Source organism: Sarcophilus harrisii, chromosome 5 (genome assembly GCF_902635505.1).
Source record: "Sarcophilus harrisii chromosome 5, mSarHar1.11, whole genome shotgun sequence".
Classification (NCBI taxonomy): Eukaryota; Metazoa; Chordata; class Mammalia; order Dasyuromorphia; family Dasyuridae; genus Sarcophilus; species Sarcophilus harrisii.
The window spans coordinates 26727305-26749146 of record NC_045430.1 but is presented as its reverse complement, the minus strand read 5'-3'; the positions used below and the strand labels follow the sequence as shown (position 1 = coordinate 26749146).

Sequence of the window (21842 nt, the reverse complement as noted above, 5' to 3'; positions counted from 1 at the left end):
TATACCTGGTATGCTTTTCTGCCTCTTCACTTCTGCCTTTCTGAATGCTTGGTTGACTTTTTAACTTTGAGTCTCTTTCTTAAAAATTCCTTCTTGAACCTCCTCTCATTTTTCTTTTGTACATATTTATATATTTTGTATGTATTGTATATTTTATTTATATTTGTTTATATTTACATATGCAATGAATACTTCTTCCATTCTCTCTCCTTTTCTCTCTCCTCTCTTTCTTTTCCTTCCTTTCACTCTTTTTTCTCCCTTTCCCTTCCTAATAAAGCGGAAAACTGTTTACTAACCTGGAATAACCATTCCACCAGGTAAGTAAGCAATATTAATATTTTACGATGTTAGAAATATAATAACCACAACAACCACAACCACTACTCTCCAAAAATACACAACCAAACATCCAACAACCGGCAGTCCTTCAGATACAGTTTTGACAACCTTTTTGAAATGATATTCAGTGTTCCAGGTCACTTAGTAGGGTTCCATTTTGTAAATCATGGCTTCAGGGCAGCAATTCAGAGCAAAAGTGATGATTTAGGTTCATTTCAAAAGCAGCAATGCTTCAATAATTTCAAATAACTAGTTGGATAGTCTGCTGGAATGAAACTTAGAATTTAAAAGCATTTTTAGAAGCTAGTTTATTATTATTTTTTAGTAAGATTTAAGTTTAGAGATCATATAATCTAGACTGTTACTTTTATAGATAAAGAAATTAAGCTCAGAGAAGTGAGGTTATTTAGTCACACAGTTAGTTAGGGACTGAACTGGGATACAGAGCCTTGTCTAAGGATTTTAAAAAGTCCATATTTATGTTTTTCATGACTTCACATGTATAATTGGTATCATATTGCTTGCCTTCTTAATGAACGGGGGAAGGGCTAGAGGGGGAGAGAAGTTGGAACTCAAAATAAAAAACTATCTAATAAATAAAGAACTTTTAAAAGTCCATATTTAACTGCCAGGCTCTCAAGTTACCAAGAGTAAATTTGGATACTAATAAAAGCAACAATTTGCATTTCTATAGTGTTTTTCAGTTTGCAAATTGGTTTTTTCTAGTAAAAGTTTTCCCAATGGTAAATTTATTTTATTTTATTTTTATTCTTTAGGTTGTTGAAGTGTTTCTATACTCATAGGCCACATACAGTACCTCCCAATTGGACGGATGTGTAGCAATGTGTGTGCATGTGTATGTGTGCGTGTGTGTGTGTGTGTGTGTAGGGGAAGGAAAAATAAGAGTTTTTAGTAAAAGGCATTATGGTTTAGGACTCTAGAGTTAAAATCATTCCCTTATTTTCATATGTTCTTTTAGAAATAATCCACCTCCTTTCTCTGGGCTTTTGCATAAGCTTTACTCGATGACTTGAACATGCTTCCTTCCAAACTTTGTCTCTTGTAACCTCTGGCTTCCCTCAAGACAGTTTTGAGTAGCACCTTCTCCACGGGATTTTTGTCCTAGCTGCTGGTGCTGTCCAGGTTGCCTTATACTGTGTGTGTGTGTGTGTGTGTGTGTGTGTGTGTGTGTATGTGTGTTTAAGTATGTGCATATACACACATATGCATATATTTAAAAATAAAATAGATGCAAGGTCTATCTATCTATGAGATAAATTATCTATCAAATCTATCTATATCTATCAGATAGATCATCTATCTTTCAATCAGATAGAATATCTGATAGATTATCTATCTATCAGATTATCAGACAGATTATATATCTATCAGATTATCCATCTGATAGATCATCTCTCTATCTGATAGATCATCTATCTATCCTTTCTATCTATCTATCTTTCTGTCTATTGTCTTCTATTTATTTCTTCTTTCTTTCTCTTTCTACCTATCTGTCTATCTGTCTGTCTATCTATCTATCTATTTATGGATATATGTGTGTGTATATAAACATGAACATACATGGGTTGTTTCTTCCTTACAACTAAGCTGTTGGGAGGAAGGCACAATTTCACCTTCATTTTTGTTCTCTCAGCACAGGACCTGGAGGACAGAGGGTGCTGAATAACTGCTTGATCTCTGCTGTCCCTTCAGTCAGGCTGGCATCCACAAGGTACCCGGCATGCTGTGAGGGAGTGGGGGGGATATAAGGAGGAACAAGGCACAGTCTCTCCATCTGCCAATGCTTAGGGGATGGCTGGTGGCTACGTCCATTCCTGCTTCTTTTCCCACAGTCCACAGCCTCTTCTTCAAGGTGCCGCCAGTGAGGGCAAAGAGCTGGGATCAAGCTTTGTGGAACAGAGTCATAGTACCAGCCGCTTAAGTTCAGTAGGCACTCCAAAGACTTGGGAAGAGTTAAAAGCTGACATTTTAATGGCACTTGTACTTTACACTTGACCTTTTCTTTGAAGCTTTGCACATCTTAAAGTAATATATAAATGTTAGCTATTATTAGGGAGAGGCACTGGACTTGTGATTTCATTGATACAGGGAACTCCCAGGAGAGGACATTTTCTTTGGCACTGCTGACCTCTACCTGCTCTGAAACTTAAGCATTTCAGAGAACTGAAGGAGGGACTGACACAGTCCAGAAGCAGGATGAGAACTCAAGTCTTGTAGACTCCAAAGCTACTTTCTATCAATGAATAAAAACAAATCATAAAGCATTTATGAAGCACAGATGATGGGCTGAGCACTGTGCTTAGTATTGGAGTATGCTTTCTTCCCTTCTGGCTCTTTCACGTCCCAGCTAAAATTTCCCCTTATAGGAGGAAACCTTTCCTGATCCCTCTTAATTCTAGTGCCTTCCCTCTGTTGATTATTTCTAGCTTATCCAGTATATACATAGCCTATTTGTACACAGTCATTTGCATATCGTTTCCTTCATTAGATTGTGAGCTCTTTGAGCAGGGACTGATTTTATCTTTTTTGTGTGTGTAATCCCAGGAGTTAGTCCAATTCCTGGTATATAGTAGACAATAAATGACTATTAACTGATAAGTAATAAAAGCTAGAGAGTTATAAAAGAAAATCCAGCTGTTGGACAGCTAGCAGATCCTTCTAGCCAATATGCCACGTTGTTTCTAAGGAAAATGAATGAATGGAACCTTTAAGTAAGACACCATTAAGGTAGATGTTTTCTGCCTTGATGGTACCCAGAAAAAAAGACATCCTTTCCTTTCTCTCCATCTTCCCATTGTCCTAATTTCAGATCACTGGCCAAATCCAATATAGGGTTCAACAGTTCACGTTAAAGACTAAGTTTCAGAATTCAAGTTAAAGGAAAAATGAAAAGAAATTCTATCTCTTGGATGATAACGACTTAAAAAACCCACAGATTGGGTAAAATGGCTCAAAGAAAAGGTCATTGTTACAAAGATACAGCCTCGTTCTCTTACTTTCAAACTCTATAGCTTCTTGAGCAGAGACTCAGACAAGATAAAAACTATCAAAGAGTGGAAAGTCACAGATGCTCAGTTCAGAAACAACATTATGAGGACCTAAGACCTCTCATTCATCTTGTTTTTCCAATGTGACAGGAGGGCTGGCTACATTCATGAGGTCATAATGAATCATAGAAGTCAAAACTTGTAATCCTGCCCCATTTTCCTGTGAGTGAAAGTTCTTGACTTTACTGAGAAACTGAAGACCACATTTCTCCCATCACTAGATCAGGACATTGCTTCTATGGCAGCACAGGAACTGATCATATAAAATGGGAGTATTAGGAGATTTTAATTGTGCTCTATGTGCATTGCCTTTCTCTGAAGGAGCCTTAAAAGATGTGGAAGTGATCCATTGATTCCAACTTCATTTTACAAGAGAGGAAACTAAGGTTCAAAGAGATAACTTGCCCAAAGTGATGGTATTAATATTTGTGAGAGGCAGGATTTAGATGTCTTTCTGATGCAAAGTCTAATACTCAAATCTATTATATCACTCTATGCTATTTACCTCTAAAAATAAAGGCATGGATATAATAAAATATATTATAAATATATACACACATATACAAAAATATATTATAAAAATAAAATCACAGTTCCAGAGCAGGTCTTAGAGGCCATCCTGTCCAATTTGATAATTTTACATTTGAAGAAACTGAGGCACAGATACATTAAGTGACTTGCCAAGAGTTACAGCATTAGAGATGGGATTTGAACTCACTTCTTCTGGCTCTGCAGTCAGTGCTCTTCCCAATGTATGGCTCTATTAAAGAAGCACAACTTTAGCAGTCATGCAAGTTAGGTACAGCCCTGGTAAAAGAATCTTTGGATATTGTTTTCTTCAATTCTTCATCTTTTGCTCCTCTGAACATTTACAATATTTATTGGCTATACTTCAGCTTTTAAATTATGATTCATGATAATAAATTAAGACCCCATATATGGGGTCTTATAATTGAATGTGGAGGTCACAAAATTATTATTTGTTGTGAGTATATGTTTGATTTGATATATATCTATATACTCAGGGTCATGTAAAAATTTCTCACGAGTGGAAAAAATTTAAGAAACCCTGCTCTAGTCTAGCTCCCTCATTTTCTAAAGAAGGAAACTGTTGTAGAGGGAATTTTTGTTTGGGTTCCAATCACTTTAAATGTTCTACTCCATCTCCTTGGGTGTCCTGATGCTTCCAGATTTGTTTAGAGTCATTATTTAAAGGAATTTGAAGCAATTTGGGGGTATTCCTGCCTTCACTTCACTATCTTGGCTCCATCTCTTACTTGTTCCAATTAGTTTAAATGGCTACCAAGATCCCTTCCAATTTAGAGATGCTATGATGGTATCTTGGTATCAGCAATCATCAAAGCAAGCTCAATTAGACCTGTGATCTTATTGATGTGTGATTAGAGAAATGTGGACTGAGAGCTGGAAGAGAATTCAGAGGCCATTAGTGCAGCCTATTTATTTTACAGAGGAGGAGTCTGAGACAAAGAGAAGGCAAGTGATTTACCCAAGATCAGACAGGTTACAAGGAGACAGAGCTGGGATTCGAATCCATGTCCTCTGAATCCCAAATCTAGTACTCTTTTCACTATAGCATGCTATCTCTATGGTATTCCCATCCACCTTTTCTGCAAAGGGGGAAATCACAATGCATTGGGTATCTGCCTATTTTGTCTGACTCTTGACACGATGTGTCACCATGGTAGTCAACCCACCATAGTGGAGATCTTCCTTTTGTCCTCTTAAAATCTCACTGATAGCAATGGAAACATGGAGAATGTCTGTCTGTCTGTCTCTTTCTGTTTCTGTCTCTTCCTGTCTCTGTCTCTATTTCTCTGTCTTTCTGTCTGTGTTTCTCTTTCTCTGTCTCTCTTTCTCTGTCTTTCTTTTTTCTGTCTCTGTCTGTCGGTCTGTCTGTCTCTCATTGTTTTTCCTAGAATGAAGAACTCCAGACCCTTAATTAGTTTATGCCTCTTGAACTAAGTCCTTTGGATTGTCACCTGATACAGGTTTTTTTTTTTTTTTTTTTTAAATATGAGATTCTATTACTCTGGCATGGATAAGCCCTGGACCAAATACATTGTCTCTAGTCCACAGAAGACACCACAGTCTTGGAGGCTAACTCCCCTTCATTTGCAAAGATCATGGACAGACTCTGCATGTATCATTCACTGTCTGACTGGAGCCAAAGGGCAGGCCCAGAACTACACAGGGGATTTCTTTGTGGGGAAAAATAGAACAGTTAATACAAAAGCTCTTTATGAATAACCCCATTCTGGTTAAGATTGTCGGGTTTCCTAGTTGTTGCTAAGAATTTAGAATAAGATAGAATAATGCTGATTATCAGCAGTAAAGTCAGTGAATAATTTTCCCTGACAGCAAAGGTTTCGTTTATCTTTCCCAGCTTCTTACCATCTTGAGACTATTTTTCATGCTTACAAAGAGTTTTCCACACATTATCTCATTTGAGCCTTCCCAAAGCTTTGTGATGTAGGAATTATTATTACCTCCATTTTACAGATAAGGAAACTGAGGCTAAGAGATTATATGTTCTCCTCCAGAAACATATACTTCTAGTTAAATGTCTGAAGTAAGATTAGAACTCAGCTCTTCCTGATTCCAAATTCAGCACTCTAACCATCAGTTGCTATATACTTAATTTCCTCTGCCTCCAATGATTTCTGAGGCTCTTTTCAACTCTAAGATTCATTCAAAACCCAACCTTCACTGCGACTATTGGGAATAAGGGAAGACATAGAAGAAGGGAGAAGGAAAAGGGAAAATTCTTGTGACTCGCAATTAACAGGTTCACAAGAGCTCAATTTCTGAGCCACTGAACAGAGAACTAGGAGACATATAATCTTTTCATTTTATATGTTCATTTTTGTTTGGGACCAGAGAGCATGAAAGTATACCCTGGAGACTTTCTCAAAAAAACCCCAAATGACAGAGTCATTGAGCAGATTCAGAGAAACTATTTTTGATCTTGACTGTGATTTCAATCATGTGGGTGTGCATGTGAGTTATATCAGTGGCAAATATTGAATTTGAACCTAGGACTTTTGCCTCCAAATCTAACACTCTTTCCTTTGCACCCATTGCCTCTGCATATCTAACATATATATCTCTGCATCTCTAACATATTTAAGCTAAAAAAATAAAAGGTTTTGAAATATAAAAGTGCTATCTATATGTAAATCTATGTGCATACACATATATATGTATATTTATATATAAGACAATAAGTATATATAGTACATTTATACATATATACATATGACTACATTTTAGTTTAACAAACTTGGTCTCCAAGCTCTTTGCTTGTATTGCCATAGTCCAGAGATAGAATCAGGGCGCTACCCTCTGTTAGAACTCATCAGCTTATGGTCTCTGATGGGCTGTCAAGTCCGAGGCTGGTGATGGGAGAGTTTGCTGAGTTAGCTTATTCCAAACTTTCTGTTTTGTTATATGTTATTAGGGTTTGCAAAAGCATCAGGGGTTTCATCTTTGGAGCTATACAAGCCAGGATTTTGAGGTCAATGGTTAAATTGAGCCTTTTTAAGTAACACTTATATGATGGAATTCTAAATGGAAAATCCCAGGGGCTTAAAAAAATTGAGGTGATGAAGCGTTCAGAAAATATTACTGCAAGTGAACTTTTTTCTATAAATTATCTGCCCCAATTACAATGTGAGTCCTTGAGAGCTGGAGCCATTTTGCTTTTCTATTTGTATTGCCATCACTTAATATAGTATCTGGCATAATATATATTCTTAATAAGGAGCAGTTAGGTGGCCTAATGGTTAGTGTGTTGGATTTGGAGTCAGAAAAACCTGAAGTCAAATCATTTGCCTCATATGTAGCTATGTGCCCTGGATAAATCTCTTAACCTATGTCTGCCTCAGTTTCCTCATGTGGAAAATGGGGATAATAATAGTACCCAGCTCCCAGGGCATTTATAAAAATCAAATGGATAACACATATAAAGAATTTAGCAAATCTCAGAACTCTCTATTATTATTTTTATTATTATAAATGTTTTCCCATTATTTAATATGTTATCTTTGAAAACACCCGTGGTGCCTGGGAAGTAGACAACATTTTCTGAAGTGAGGGAGACTCACTCAGAAGAAAAACAAAGTGACAAATTACTCCCCACAGCATTGTGGGCATCTGTTGGAAAAGACTAACTATATTTCTAGCACCTAGCAATTTAGGGTCCTAGTCCAAAAAAACATAAAAAGCCTTCTAAACTAATGATCTCTTCTTTTTGGCACTTTAAAAAGTTGACCAAAACTGCAAAATCACTTTGGCAACATCTTTTTTTTTTCTTCCCCCAAACCACCATAATTTTGGACATCCATTAGAATCTATTTTGAGAATCCTAAGCTTGAATCTATTCTCTCTCCATCTTTGATGGTCTTTTCCCAAGGCCTCCTTCATAGCATTAATTCCTTGATATATTCCATTATTCCAGGAAATTAGTATCTCATCAATGTGGGCATTCCCTCCAATTTATCTCCCTGCCTACTCCTCCCGTGAGACTCTCATATAAGTCCTTCCATAATTTTGCCATAGGGAGTCCTCTGATCATATTCAGGGGCCTTGTTCATGTCCTCTAGATTTTACGTGGATACCCACAGAGTAGATAGACTTTTATAAGTGACAGCTGCTGAAACAATGAAAAATACAAAATGGTGACTTAATTTATATTGGTTCAACTGAGATGATAATGAAAAAAGATTCTTATTACTCTTTGTGTAATGACAGCAGTGAATTTTTCTACTGTTAATATCATAGGGACTGTTTTGGGCAAAGTGGGAGGCAGTGGAAGGACACTGGTTTTGGAGACAAGGAATCTAAGTGTAAATCTTGCCTCTTATACTTATTACCTTACGTGCAGATCTGACTACATCACTTCCTTACTCAATAAATGCCAGTGGCTCCATATCATTTCTAAATCAAATATGAATTCCTCTGTTTAGCTTTTCGCCAGTGGTCTGAATATAACATTTAGTCTTATAAATTACTCCCCTTGCCGAACTCTGTCCATTAAACCCAACTGTCTTGCTCTGTCTTTTTCAAACAAGCCATTCCATATCCCATCTTTGTGTCCATTGTCTGGAATGCCTTCTTCACCTCCTCTTCATGGAGTCCCTCTTTTCCTTCAAGATATGGGTCAAGTGCCACGATCTACTTCAAATAGAAATAGGGTTTGCTAACCCATATAAATCAGCTTAGATCCCTGTTATCGGCATAATAATTGAGAAAACCATTTGTTAACTTACTTCTGTTCTACTGCATTTTTATTTATTTTGTTAAATATTTTATAACTACATTTTAATCTTGTTCTGGCTATACTAGCTGCTTGTATCTGCCACCATATTGCAAGTATTTTGGAAATTTTCAAACTTGAGAAATATTAGTGATCACATAAATGGCTTTTTCCTTAGAATTGCTTTTTTCAGGGACAAAAATGCCAAAAAAAATACAAATAGAAAATGATATTTTTTACATTATCTACAGAACCAGGGTTCTTACTGACCCACAGACTTGAATGATGGGAAAAAAGGCACAACTCCTTAGGACAGTAGAAAGAACACTGGTTTTGGATTTAGAATTTTTCTTGTTTAGTTATTTTTTCAATCATTTCTAATTCTCTGTGACCCCATTTGGGGTTTTTTTGATAAAGATACTAGAGTCACAATTTCCTTCTCCAGCTCATTTTACAGATGAGGAAACTGAGGCAAATAGGGTTAAGTGTCTAGTGAACTTTGATAGATAATTCTTCCTGATACCAAGCCCTGTGCACTGTGTACTGCATTCAAGTCCCAAATCTGATATTTACAAATCCCATGTCTGATATTTACAAATCTTGGGAAATCACTTTACTTTCTTTGGTCTCAATTTCCCTTTCTATAAAATGAAGCAGCTGGACTAGATGACCTTTGATATTCTCTCCAGCCCCAGACCTTGGATCCCTTGGTCCTTTAGAAAGATCCTCGAATTAGAAACTGTACCCTGCTTGAAAGATGTCACCATAGGCAAAGCAGGGACCTTCAGTACTTTATAATTTTCATGTATAAAGCTCAAAACAGAACAGGAAAGCAAGAATCAGGGGAAAGATTGGATAAGCCCATTTGGCTTAATCTCTGATCCTCTGATAATGGGAATATACATAAAAGTCACAAAGGTGCCATTAAATGACATCCATGGTAACTCGTTTTGATCTGGAAATAGTCAAAGAATCAGAGAGCCTTAGAACTCAGAGATTATCTAGTCTCTTTTTGGCTTTTACAAATAAGGAAATAATATCAGGGAAGTGACTTATTCAAGGCCATATAGACAGTAAATGATGAGTCTTGGTGATACATAATAATCAATTCAGTTAGTTGTCAGGAAATGAAAGCTCTTTTATAATGCCTTTTATACTTTTATAGTATTTGAGCCATATGTCTGTATAGTGGAAACTAAAATAAATAGAAAAGTTGGGAAATTTATTTGAATATAACCAGTCTGTCAACAAGCATTTATTAAGCATCCCCTTCTAGGCTAGGTAATGAGTGAAATAACCCTTAGTTTCAAATAACTTACAAAAACAGTTACTAATTATGAAAGGGGATGTTTATCAAGCTCAGTAGAATTTTAACAAATATGATCCAGTGGGATCGAAAAATTAGATTGGCAAATGGTGTAAGAAACAGCATAGCATCCAGTCATCAGTCAATCAACCAATAAGCATTTATTAAGCACCGATTATGAGCCAGGAACTGGGTTTATAAATACAATGAATGTAATAAACCCTACTATCAAGGAGTCTGCAGGTAGATTACTAGGCCTGGAGATAGCAGATTTGTTGCTGAGTTATGTCAGTAGTGTTTGATTCTTTGTGACCTCTTCTGGGGTTTTCTTGGCAAAGATCCTGGAGCTATTTGCCATTTACTTCTTGAGCTCTCTTTACAGATGAGGAAACTGAGGCAAACGGGATTAAGTGATTTGTTCAGGGTTATGTTAGGCCAGATTTGAACCCAGGAAGATGAACAGTCCTGACTCCAGACCTGGCACTCTATTCATTATGGTGAATTCTAAATCCCGTCTCTGAGACTTAATAATTGTATAATCGCCGACAAATCACCAAAGATCTTAGAGACTCAGTTTCCTTTTTCTGCAAAGTGAGAACATATAAATCTTGTTTCTAGTATCTACCTCAATGGTTCTAAAGGGATGATGCATATGAGAAGCTTTGCAAACTTTAACAAATATCATTTGTCGCTCTACTATTTTAAAATCTTATCTAAACTGAGAGACCATTCAGGCAACTGATCCTATTAATTCTTATTTTCAGCCAAAACCATTCAGACTGGGTTTGAATCCTTGTTACTTTTGGGACCTTGGACAAGGCACTGCCCATCTCTAGGCCTCAGTTTCCCCATCTGAAAAAGAGTGGATTGGAAAAAAATGATCTTCAAGACTTCCTCCAGTATCTGTGCTCCTTTAGTTTTATAAAATACAATCATCATCATAATCATAAACAATACAGTACACCACTCGTTTCCTTGAACCAGAGGCACAAACATTACAGTTGTTATCTCTCCTTAAGTTTAAGGAGACTACTTTGATTTTATGAAAACACTAGCCAGATCAGGTGTTCTTAATCATAGGATTACAGGGAATCTATGAAGTCAAACAGAAAAATGTGAAATATTTCTTTTTATTAATCTCTATTTAGTATTTCCTTCAATTATTTAAAAACATGATTCTGAAAAAGAGTTCCTGTATTTCACCACATTGGCAAAGGGGCCACGAAAAGAAAAAGTTGTCTATTTAATTCTCCTTTTCTGAGTCCAAGCAAGAGGATCACAATATTGATTACTATTACTAAGTAATAGCAAGGATCCAGCTGCTGGGGATGACCATGGTGGTATGGAGTTCCCAGCATGAAAATTCCTTTTAATTGTATGGATCATCAACTTGCCTCTAATTTAAAATTTTAAAGAATTGCTTAGGGATTAAAGGGACCTATATCCACAGTCACACAGACAAAAATATGTCTGGGGACAGAATTGAGGTTCAAATCTTCCTGATTCCAAGCCTTCCTTAACTTTTTTTCTCCAAATTTATAGCATTCTATTATATATATATATGTATATATATATACACACATACATACAATTGTACATATATATATATATATAAAACAATATATATGTATATATATGAAAAATTGTATGTATAGATATATAAAACAATATTATTGTTTTATAATTCATTTTGGGAGAACAGTATCTACAATTTAATGTGATTTAAAAACTATCTTGTTTGGTGCTAAAATGACACATGTCTAGAAAAGTTACTGGTGGTACATGTCACCAATTCAACCACAAAGAATATTAACTTCCACAGTTTTGGCTTTGAAGTACCCCATGAATATCCAATACTTATGGGTATTAGTCTCAATTTAGGCTAAGATAAGAGATATGAAAGTTTTTTTTGAAAGTGGTAAACATTAATACAGTATTATAATCGTGATGCTGTTTTAAGCAGGAGTAAAATGTTCAGTTTTTCGCATGAAAGGTGAGATTAGAGAGAGAGAGTTTCTAAAAAATAGGTATAAATTCTAATAGCTTTGGGATGGAAAACGCCATCTGCTTCCAGAGAGAGAACTATGGAGACTGAATACAGATTGAAGCATATATTTTCACCTTGTTTGTTTTTTTCTTTCTTGTGATTTTCCCTTTTGTTCTAATTTTTCTTTCACAACATGATTAATATGGAAATATGTTTAAAATGATCGTACATGTATAATTTATAACAGATTGCTTGTTGCCGTGGGGAAGAGGAAGAGAAAGGAAGGAGGGAGAAAAAAACTGGAACTCAAAGCTTTAGAAAAATGAAGATTGAAAAATTATCTTTACGTGTATTTGGAAAAATAAAATATTATTAAATAAAAAAATCTAAAAAACCCCCCAAACAAACAAACTAGGTCTAATGAATCAAAATTGAAATTATAGGTCAGATATGTTTTCATTGTGGCATTGGAGTTTACTCAAGATATTTTCACATTTCATATCACATCACATTCAGTGATTTTTGAAAGAACATTTATTCTTCTTATTAAGATGAACAACAAAATTGGGAATACTAACAGCATCTACCCCCACTGTGAGGATTTGATGAAATAATTTTTATAAAGTGCTTAGCACAGAAATTATTTTATCCACAATAGATACTTAATAAATGCTCCTTTCCTTTCTTTTTTTTTTTTTTTTTGCTGAGGCAGTTGTAGTTAAGTGACTTGCCCAAGATCACCCAGCTAGAAGTATTAAGTGTCAGAGGCTGGATTTGAACCCATTTCCTCCTGACTTCAGGGTCAGCACTCTATCCACTGCACTATCTAGCTGCCTCTTGTTTCCTTCTTTTATCCAGGATGTAAGCACAGGGCAGTTGAAAGAGAGCTGGTTTTGTATGAAGAAGCCCCAAGTTCAGATCTTTTCTAGAATTTCAAAGCTTCCGTTGCAGCATCTTTACCCCTCAGAACTCAAGGACCCAGTCCATGGCTGGAATTCAAAAATCCACTCCAGCTGTGGCTCATGAGAAGACTAAGAATTAAACAAGATGCTTTTAGGACAACTCCTCCAATGATGGTTTTCTCCTAACTATATATTTTTTTCTTTTTGTGGATTAGGAGAAGCCCAAGGTGTGGATTGATAAGTTTTCTGGAAGATAAGAACGAGAAGAGACTAAGCTCACAAAAATTGAGGTCTAAGTCCCTTCAGGGAAACAAGAAGACTTTTTAAAAAGCTCCATTAGGCACAAAATGAGTGGGCTTCAAATTTTCTCTGGAGAGGTAGGGAGGATCAGCATGACTCATTACTTAGTGGAATTTTAATTGCTAATGTAAGTTTTTATGAAGAACTGTGTGGACCTATCTCTTTGCTGAGCACAGCAAACCCATCTCCAGGGAGGAATACAGTCTGGAGCCAGGGAAGACAGGGTGTTAAAATAGAAAATGGATTTTTAAAATTATTATTATATTAAGACTCTAAAAAAAAGAGAAATGGGAAAAGGTGTGAATCGAGTGACAAAATGTTAAACACAAAAATCTGATGATGCAGCTGCAAATAATTTCATTTTCTGACAGACAAGCTTCCTGAGCTACAAAATAGCCATTCAAATTGATGCTCGGCTCAGGAAAGATAATAGGCTTTGGACAGGGTTTTATGGGGGAAGGAGAAAGGGAGGTATTCATTTCTTTAAAAGTCAAAAAGAACAACGAAATCTCCTTCTAAAACAAAGAAAGGCGTCTATCTTCTAATTCCTTTATTCATGATGATTATAGATATAGTGTGGAAAGAATCCTTAGAAATCATGTCATTCAGTCCTTTACTTTACTTCAGACAGAGCTACTGAGGCTCAGAATATTCTATAAGAACTGGAGATTATCTAATTCCACTCTCATTTTTTCCGATATGGAAACTGAGGCCGAGGGAGCACAAGTTCCTTTCAACTAGGTATTGTTCCATTTATTGTATTTATAATCCAGTATCTAGCACACAGGTGTTTGTTGATTGATTAATAAAGAGCAAATGAAATAATACTTGTAAAGCAGTTAGAACAGTTGCTTATTCCCTTCCCTTTTTACCTAATAAATAACAACCAGTATTTATATAAAGCTTTACGATTTGCAAAACACATTACTCATTTGATCCTCAGAACATCCCAGTGAAGTGGATGTTAATTATACCTATTTTACAGATGAGAAAGTTGAGGTTAAGAGAGAGTAAGTGACAGGCAGGAGGCACACAGGGGATGAGTGGTAGAACTGAGATTTAAATAAAGATCTTCTTGACTCACAATCTACTTCTCTTATCATACCTCAAACTGCCTCACCTTTTTATTAGTAAGACAGTATTCTGTATTTGATGGTGGTGACTAAAAAATAGGCACATGTAGGTATTCAATAAATATCAAAGAAATTGGGAAAAAATACAGAATGAACTTCTGACTCTAAACTTAACCCAACAAGATTTTTTTTAAGTACCATTGGAGACCAGAAACTTAGCTATGTTTGTTGTAAAGGTGAAGAATAATCAGAAGCCTTTCTAGATTGGTCACCTGTGAGATTTTAAGGAATGTTAAATTATGTCAAGCAAATAGTTGGACAGAGAGATAGTGTTTTTTTCCTATATAAACTGCATTGTCTGGAGGACATAATTACATTCTAAAAATGAAGTAGCCATATATGACAATTGGTAGCTATAATTTTGGATGCTGAATCACTATTCCACTAATGTCCTAACCAGATAAGCAAACATGAAGAGGAAGAGGGTCCTAGAAGACCCAGTTTGAATTTATTTCTATGGATCCCATTCTTGTAGGAAATTTTTATACTAGAATCGATTCTGGGAGAAAAGTGCTCTTCTTAGGGAAATTCAAACAGAGATGTCATCCACAAATGCTAAAAGAGGAAAACATATGATAAATGCCTGCCTGAATAAAGTACAAGTCAGTGCACTCAGATCTGGGACACAGCGTTTGAGTGCCCCAGGCAAGATTTGAAAATTAGATACCCTTCCTGCCACCCCTTTTCGGCTGTCACTCCCAGAAGGCTTTGAGCCTCAGTTTTAACTCATGAAATTTTATCACAAATCCAAGGATAATCAGAATTTTTTGGCCTTAAAATTTGTCTATTTTAAAAGACAACAACAATATTTAAAATTATTCTTTGTTTTGCCCCATACAACTGAATTGCGCCCTAGGCAGTTACCACCCTTGTCTATCCCTAGTCCCAGCTCTGAAAATATCTTTGAGCAATTTCAATGTAAACAGTTACAGTACGAATTAAATTATGATTCAAGAAAAGCAAAAAAAAAAAAAAAAAAGTTTCAACTCAACTTCATCTCCTATCTACATTCATTTAAAAACAAAAGCAAGGAAGACAACAATGCAATATTTGACCTTGCCCCTGGTAAAGAACAGAGAACAATTCATGGCTGAAAATTGCTAAACAGAGACAAGGTCACCCAATCCTTCTCCCTGCAGGGTTTTCATGTCCAGAAAGCATTGTGCTTGTACCATTTCCTGCAGTGTGCCCAGCACCATACCTTCCTACCTTACAGTTTTGAGATAAAACATGACATATTTATGGAAGGTTTTTAAAAAGATAATAACTGAATAGTTAAGAAGCTCTTTCTCTCGTTTTTTAAAGGTTGAAACAAAATCTCTTTATGGGTAAATTTCTACCTGATCTTTCTCAACTCAGGTGAGGCTTGCAGGAAAAAGACAGCCTTTAGGTTCATCAATCTGAACCCAGGACAAGGACAAAAAAGGTCTCTCTCTCCACTGGGGAAGCTTTCAACAAATTCATTTTTCTTCATGTCTCTGAAGGCTTCTCTTATCATCCATCTGAGGAGCTTTAGGGAGCACTTAATTACTAATCACTCTGTCACTAACTAACTAGCTATGCTGAATAATGACAACAGATTCTACAAACAACAAATCTGTAAAGATCTCTCCAACCAAACCTGAAACACAGAAAGGATTGGAGATTGTGGAGATCTGTCATGGCAGCCACTCAATGACACCATTTCTAGCAGTGCTATTCTTTTCAAATGTAACTCAGTCATACATACACACTTTCCCTCCCTCCCTCCATTCTTCCCTCTCTCCCTCTTCCCCTCTCTTTTTCTCTCTCTCCCTTTCTCCTTTCTTTCTCTCCTTCCCTCCCTCCTTTGCACTTCCTTTCCCTCTCCCTCCTTTCTTCCTCCTCCTTTCTTTTCCTTTCTTCCCCTCTCTCCCTCTATCTCCCTTTCTTTCTCTCCACTCTAGTGTCTTTGCCATGAAAACCCCAAATGGAGTTATGAAGAGGAAGAACAAGTCTCTAGTGCTGACACACAGTAGTCATTTAAGTGCTTCTTTGATTGGATTTAATTTATACTCTTATGCAGTTGGCTGGGGGCACTGAGAAGTTAAGAGACTCATCCATGATCTCATAGCTAGTTTATGTCTTAGGCAGAACTTGAACCCAGGCTTTCCCAATTCTAGGCTGGCCCTCTGTCCACTATACAACACTGCCTCTAGATTATGATTTTATAATATTAAACCATTCAATCATAGTTTATTTTTTTCAAATCTATTACCCATTGATTTGCTTATAGCAACAATTCTTTCAGTAAGAAAATATTTATGAGGCTTAATTTAGATATTATATATGCTATAGTCTAATTACATACATTGTGCAAATTATGTACCATAAAATATTAAATATTATGTTGTATTAATCATACAAGCTATCCCAAATATTTGGGTATAGTTTTAAGCTTTAATATCTTTTGAATTAAGATTTTGCCAGACATTTTGAATATACAATAGTTTATTGTTTTCTTCCTGAGACCTTTATGATGGGGAGAATACTGCAAGGAGGAACTGCCTATCCTATCCTGTCCCCTCATCAAGTATCTTTCCCCATATATATATATATATATATACATACATACATATACATATAGATATGTGTATATGTATGTATATACACACACACATATATAATTTTTTTTTCTTTTGAGGGGGTGGGGGCTGAGCCCATATAGAGAACTCCTAGGATTTCCTTCCTAGATAGATCATAGATCTACCAACATAGATCAACATTAGTTTCTGTGTAACACGTAGTAAAGAGAGTTTTCTAAAATCACTGAAAGATTGGTTGTATGGCAGTATGCAACAGAGGCTGCATGTTAAACCCCCTGAGGTCACCTCTCTTCTATTGTCTTGCCTCTTTCCACATAATCTAGTTATCATTATATATCCTGTGGCATAATTAAATACACTGTCATAAAATTGAACAATAATATTGTTTTTTTACTATATACTAAATCTAGAAAATTACATACACTTGGATGGGAATCAGCGCCATTCCCCTTGAGACACAATCCCCTCTTTTATTCTAAGCTTTTAAATTTTAGTTCTTGAACCACTTCACAACATCCAATCTTAGTTTTAATCATCTACATTCATTACCCTTTGGTTTGTTCAGCAAATTACTTCCTTTGGTAGGAAAATATTTGTTAAAATTTAAATTTAGTTTCTTCATTAAGAGGAGAGAGCAAAGATACATATTTGATAAGGAGAGTTCCAGCAGCTGGACTCTGTTCTGGATGGAGGAGGCTGGAAATGGGGTATGTAGTGAATAAGGAGAGCCCAAGGGAAGACCCCCAAAGGCATGAGATACAGTGAAGGCATTAGTTGATTCTGATGATAGGCACAAAAGCTAAAAGATATGCTTTTTTCCACCTTACCTGGGCCATCTGTCTCTCCAGTTTCGATCGGGGAATATCATCAAAGTAGTTTTCATTTCTTCTTCTCCTTGCATCACCCTGCATGATAATGTGTGGAACGTCTAGGGAGCCCCCAGTGGTGTAAGTACTTTGGCTAAGTGATGGAGACAACTGAGGAGGGCTGTGATTACCACTGGGTTCCTGAATGGAAATACATCATGAAATAAATACCATATTCTAACGGGTATCCGTTGGTTTCAAAACTTTGAATGACTGACAACACAGAAAGCATTAGGGATGCTTGGGGGTCCAAGGAGTTGGATGGCATTCTCCCATTCCATTAATGAATGGTATGATATATTCAGTGCTTTTTTTTCCTTCTGAGTATTTTAACCAAGTTATTCAAGGGTACAAAATTGGGCATCCAGTTTGTGATAGCGGAACTACCCATGTGCTCAGCCATGGGTAGGTCCCCGAAGCACTATTTCCTTGAGTCAATCATTTTGGTGGAAAAATGAGGAATCTGTGTCACAAACTGGGAGGTGCACATGAATATGGGGTGATGACACTGTCAAGTGGAGCACAATGGATGGTGATCTACCTTCGGAGAGTGGGTTAGTGACATGGAACAGCACGGCACACAGTGTGAACAGTATTACAACAACCATGAAACGGTGAACGAAGGGACAAATGGGGGATTTGAGTTTTTTCCCTTCCAGAGTGGAAAATGAACTTGAATCTGATGGAAATTGGTCCAAAGTGAGGTAAGGATATGGTGAGGGACTAGACCCATAATTTCTTTGTTTGAGGGAACTCCCTGTACCAATGCAGGCCACCACCTTCTCTACAATTTAGAGTCTTTAGAGAATTGTCTAAAGCACTGAGTATTAAAGCTATTCACCTAGGATGACACAGCTTGAGTGTGTGGTAGAGATGAGCCTTAAAGGCCAACTTTTGTCCACTATACCACATCTTAGAACTGGGATCTTAAATTCACAGAGAGGAGGAAACTTGGGCTCTTCCCTTGTTCCTTTGCCTCTCCATTTCCTTTTCTCAACAGATGTTCCCAAATGGACCAAGATGACTTTGAGGAGGTTAAACCATTGCACACATTTTAGCAATTATTGTTATTTAAAAAAAAATCTATTTCTATTCACTGTTTGGAAGGAGAAAGGGAAAGGGAATGGTTAGAAGGGGAAGACTTGGAAAAGGAAGAAAAAGGAGTTAGCAGGACAAAATGACTACCCTACCTCATAAGAGATTTTAGGATTTTCAATCTAAAATGAATCTCAGAGACCGTCTAGTCCAAACAATGTATTTTACATTTAAGGAAACTGAGGTAGAGAAAATTCAGTGACTTGCTCAAAGTCACCCAAGAAATGTCAGAGGCAGGAATCAATGCTTTTTCACTAAGCTTCAGTGAATCCTGTCTTCCTGGTCTCTCTGTTATAGCTGCTAACTTCTTTTTCCTCTTCCACATACTTTCCTTTACTTAAAACAAAAGGAGGAAGCTTTCCATCTGCAGAGTTTACCTGGATTTATTTTGGGGGACACTTTTGAAGGAGGAAAATGGTTCTCCAAGTTTCCATCACACTACAAACATCTCCAAAGTCTTTTTCCACATTCCCAAAGGAGCCTTGTTCCTTTTTCTGTCATCCTTTAATCTGTTTATACCTGTCACAGTCTAATTCCTTTCCCTTCTCTTTAGCTGTATCTTCTCTTTCTTCTTCCACTAGATCTTAATCCCCAACTTCCTCTATGAAATATCCTTGAGCTAATCACATCATATTATAAAATTTATTTGTGAGATGATGCCATTTTCATCCTGCAGATGGTCCAGAATTCTGCAAAATTTATTTTGCCTTTTGCCATTTAATGATGCTGCTGATTCAGATGCCATATAGACAAATTTGTGCAGGGGAAACTGAGTAATGAATGAAGGAGAGGACATAGGGCCAGGGTAATTTGTCATCTAAATCTCCAGTTTTTGGATGAATTTTTGAAAACTTAAATCTGGATTGATGACGGGAAGTGTCTCTGGGCCAGTTAAGAAATCATCCAGTTGCTATTGAACAAAACCGTATTGTGCAAACCTCAGTGAGAGTAGGATACTGAACTAAAAGAGAGCTGAAAAGCCTTCTAGTCCAATTCCCTTCTTTTACAGATGGAGAAAATAAGACAGTGAAAAGACTTGTCTAAGGTAATGTATGTGGTTAAGTAGAAAAGTCAGAATTTAAAGTCCAGCACCAATTTGGTGTTTTTGATTTGAAGTGGTGAATCCACTCCAAGTCAGTACTTTAAGATGGAGAAATGAATTGTTCTGCTGTTAGAATGGTATGTTATCTGAATTGATGATTATGAGAAGGGTCCTATGCTTGCTCTGGGATTGCAGTAGACCAGGAGCTTAGTCAACATAGAAAGACTCTCAATCTACTAGAAGGAGAAGACCTTGTGATAGGTGGTGGTGTGGAAGGGTGGTTGGCCCTTTGAGATATCTTAGAAGTGTTGGGAATGGCAACTACAGCAAATAAAATTTGGGTAGGCAGGAGACTTGGGTTTTTCTCTCTACTTTTGTCTATTTTCTCTCTAGTTCCTTCATAGCTTTCTTCCTTTTCTGTAATTTATATTTTCTATCCAACTTCCTAATGTACTTGATCATCCCTTTTAGTCTTTCATCTCTTTCTTCTCTCTCCTTGCTCTTCCCCCCTCTCCTTTCTTCTCCTCTCTCCTCTCCTTCCCCTCTTTTCTCCCTCCCCCTTCTTCCCTTTCCCTGTTATAATATGAAAAACTGAGCATCATTTTCATTCCTTTAAAAGTCATTTCTGTTTTCATTTTAAAAGCAGGCAAGTAGAAGGTTTGTTGTTCTTTTCTAAAGTAAGAATCAAGGGCCTAAAGTTATTGTAAGATACTTTTTACTTTGCTGTGGCCCTTGATTAATTTGTTTTTCTTGTGGACCAGAGGTTTTCGATTAAAAAAAGAAAATGAATTTCCATCCGCTGGTAAAGATGGTGTCAGAGGGAGCTGTAAAAGCAGTGGTTTGTTGGAACAAATTCCACTGAATTACACATCTGGACATAAAATATTCATATGCTGCTTTGGCCACAGCAAATGCATTAAAAACAACAACATAAAATTATAAAGATAAATAGAGTAGATTTCCCCTTTCCCCCAACCTGAAATGCAGAGGATGTAAGTTACACGGCTAAGAAATAGTCCATGCTTCCTAACCTGCAGCTTCAGACATTAGGTAGCCCCTATATTTGTTAAGCTTAATTGTGAGAAAGAAAGCTACATCCAGGCCACTTACCCTGAGGGTGATGGAGCGAGGGGGTTTCTGTGGAGGATCCTCGTGGAGCCTGTCTCCCAGGGATGCCAAAATACGTTTTCTGTGGCCAATCAAATTGATTTTTAAAACCTGAAACAATATATATTTAGGTCAAAAGATTTTATCTCAGCAAATGAAAGTATTAAGGGAAAATCTCTTTTTCCTTTCCCTCAAAACAGACCCAAGAATTAATGTGCAGCTAATTACCAATAAAAATTGAGAGAAAAGGAGAGGTGAGAAAAGGAAGGAAGAAGAGGGGATGGAAGGATAGAAAATGAGAAGAGAGAATGATAACGAGGAGAGAGAAAAGAAAGGAGAAGATGGAGAAGAGAAGAATGAAACTACAGGAGAGTAGGAATATGATGGTTAAGATCTGGCAAGGAGAAAACACTGGAAAGCTGAACTGTGAGGCTGGCCAGAAAGGTCCAGATTAGAGAAGTTTCAGAAAGCATGAAAGAAATCTAGGTCAAACAAAAGAAGGACCAAAAACAAATAGATGTGGATTTGGTAAAATATAAGAGAGAGAGAACGCATTCCTGAAGATAAAGGAAAAAAAATTAAAAAATACATGGGTGTTACAAAAGCTTGGGGGACAGCATATTATAATGGAAAGGATGTTAGACTTGGAAACAAGAATCTGAATTTGAATCTTGGCTCTGCCTGGATAAAATAGATAAATAGATCAAAGCTCTTTACAAGCTCAAAAGTAATTTTAAAATTATAAATAAACAACAGAATTATTAATGTCTTTTTGGGCAAGGTCGTTCATCATGTTCTGAATCTATTTAACTATACTTTGGTCCAGTCTGTCTCTCCTTATCACAATAATAATGTGAA

At 36.5% G+C, this 21842-nt stretch overlaps 1 protein-coding gene across 14 annotated transcripts in view; it reads right to left on the bottom strand.

The window, feature by feature from the left end:
• The window catches only part of ANKS1B (ankyrin repeat and sterile alpha motif domain containing 1B), a 1348113-nt gene that overhangs the window by 95145 nt on the left and 1231126 nt on the right, over positions 1-21842 (bottom strand). For 12 of the 14 annotated variants that reach the window (XM_031941007.1, XM_031941002.1, XM_031941004.1 and 9 more), the window contains 2 exons: positions 20988-21095; positions 17702-17881 (listed from right to left, as the gene is read on the bottom strand). In XM_031941007.1, the coding sequence (XP_031796867.1) occupies positions 17702-17881; positions 20988-21095 (288 nt within the window). The remainder of the gene's footprint in view (positions 1-17701; positions 17882-20987; positions 21096-21842) is intronic. The other 2 variants (XM_031941012.1, XM_031941013.1) reach the window with 1 other exon arrangement.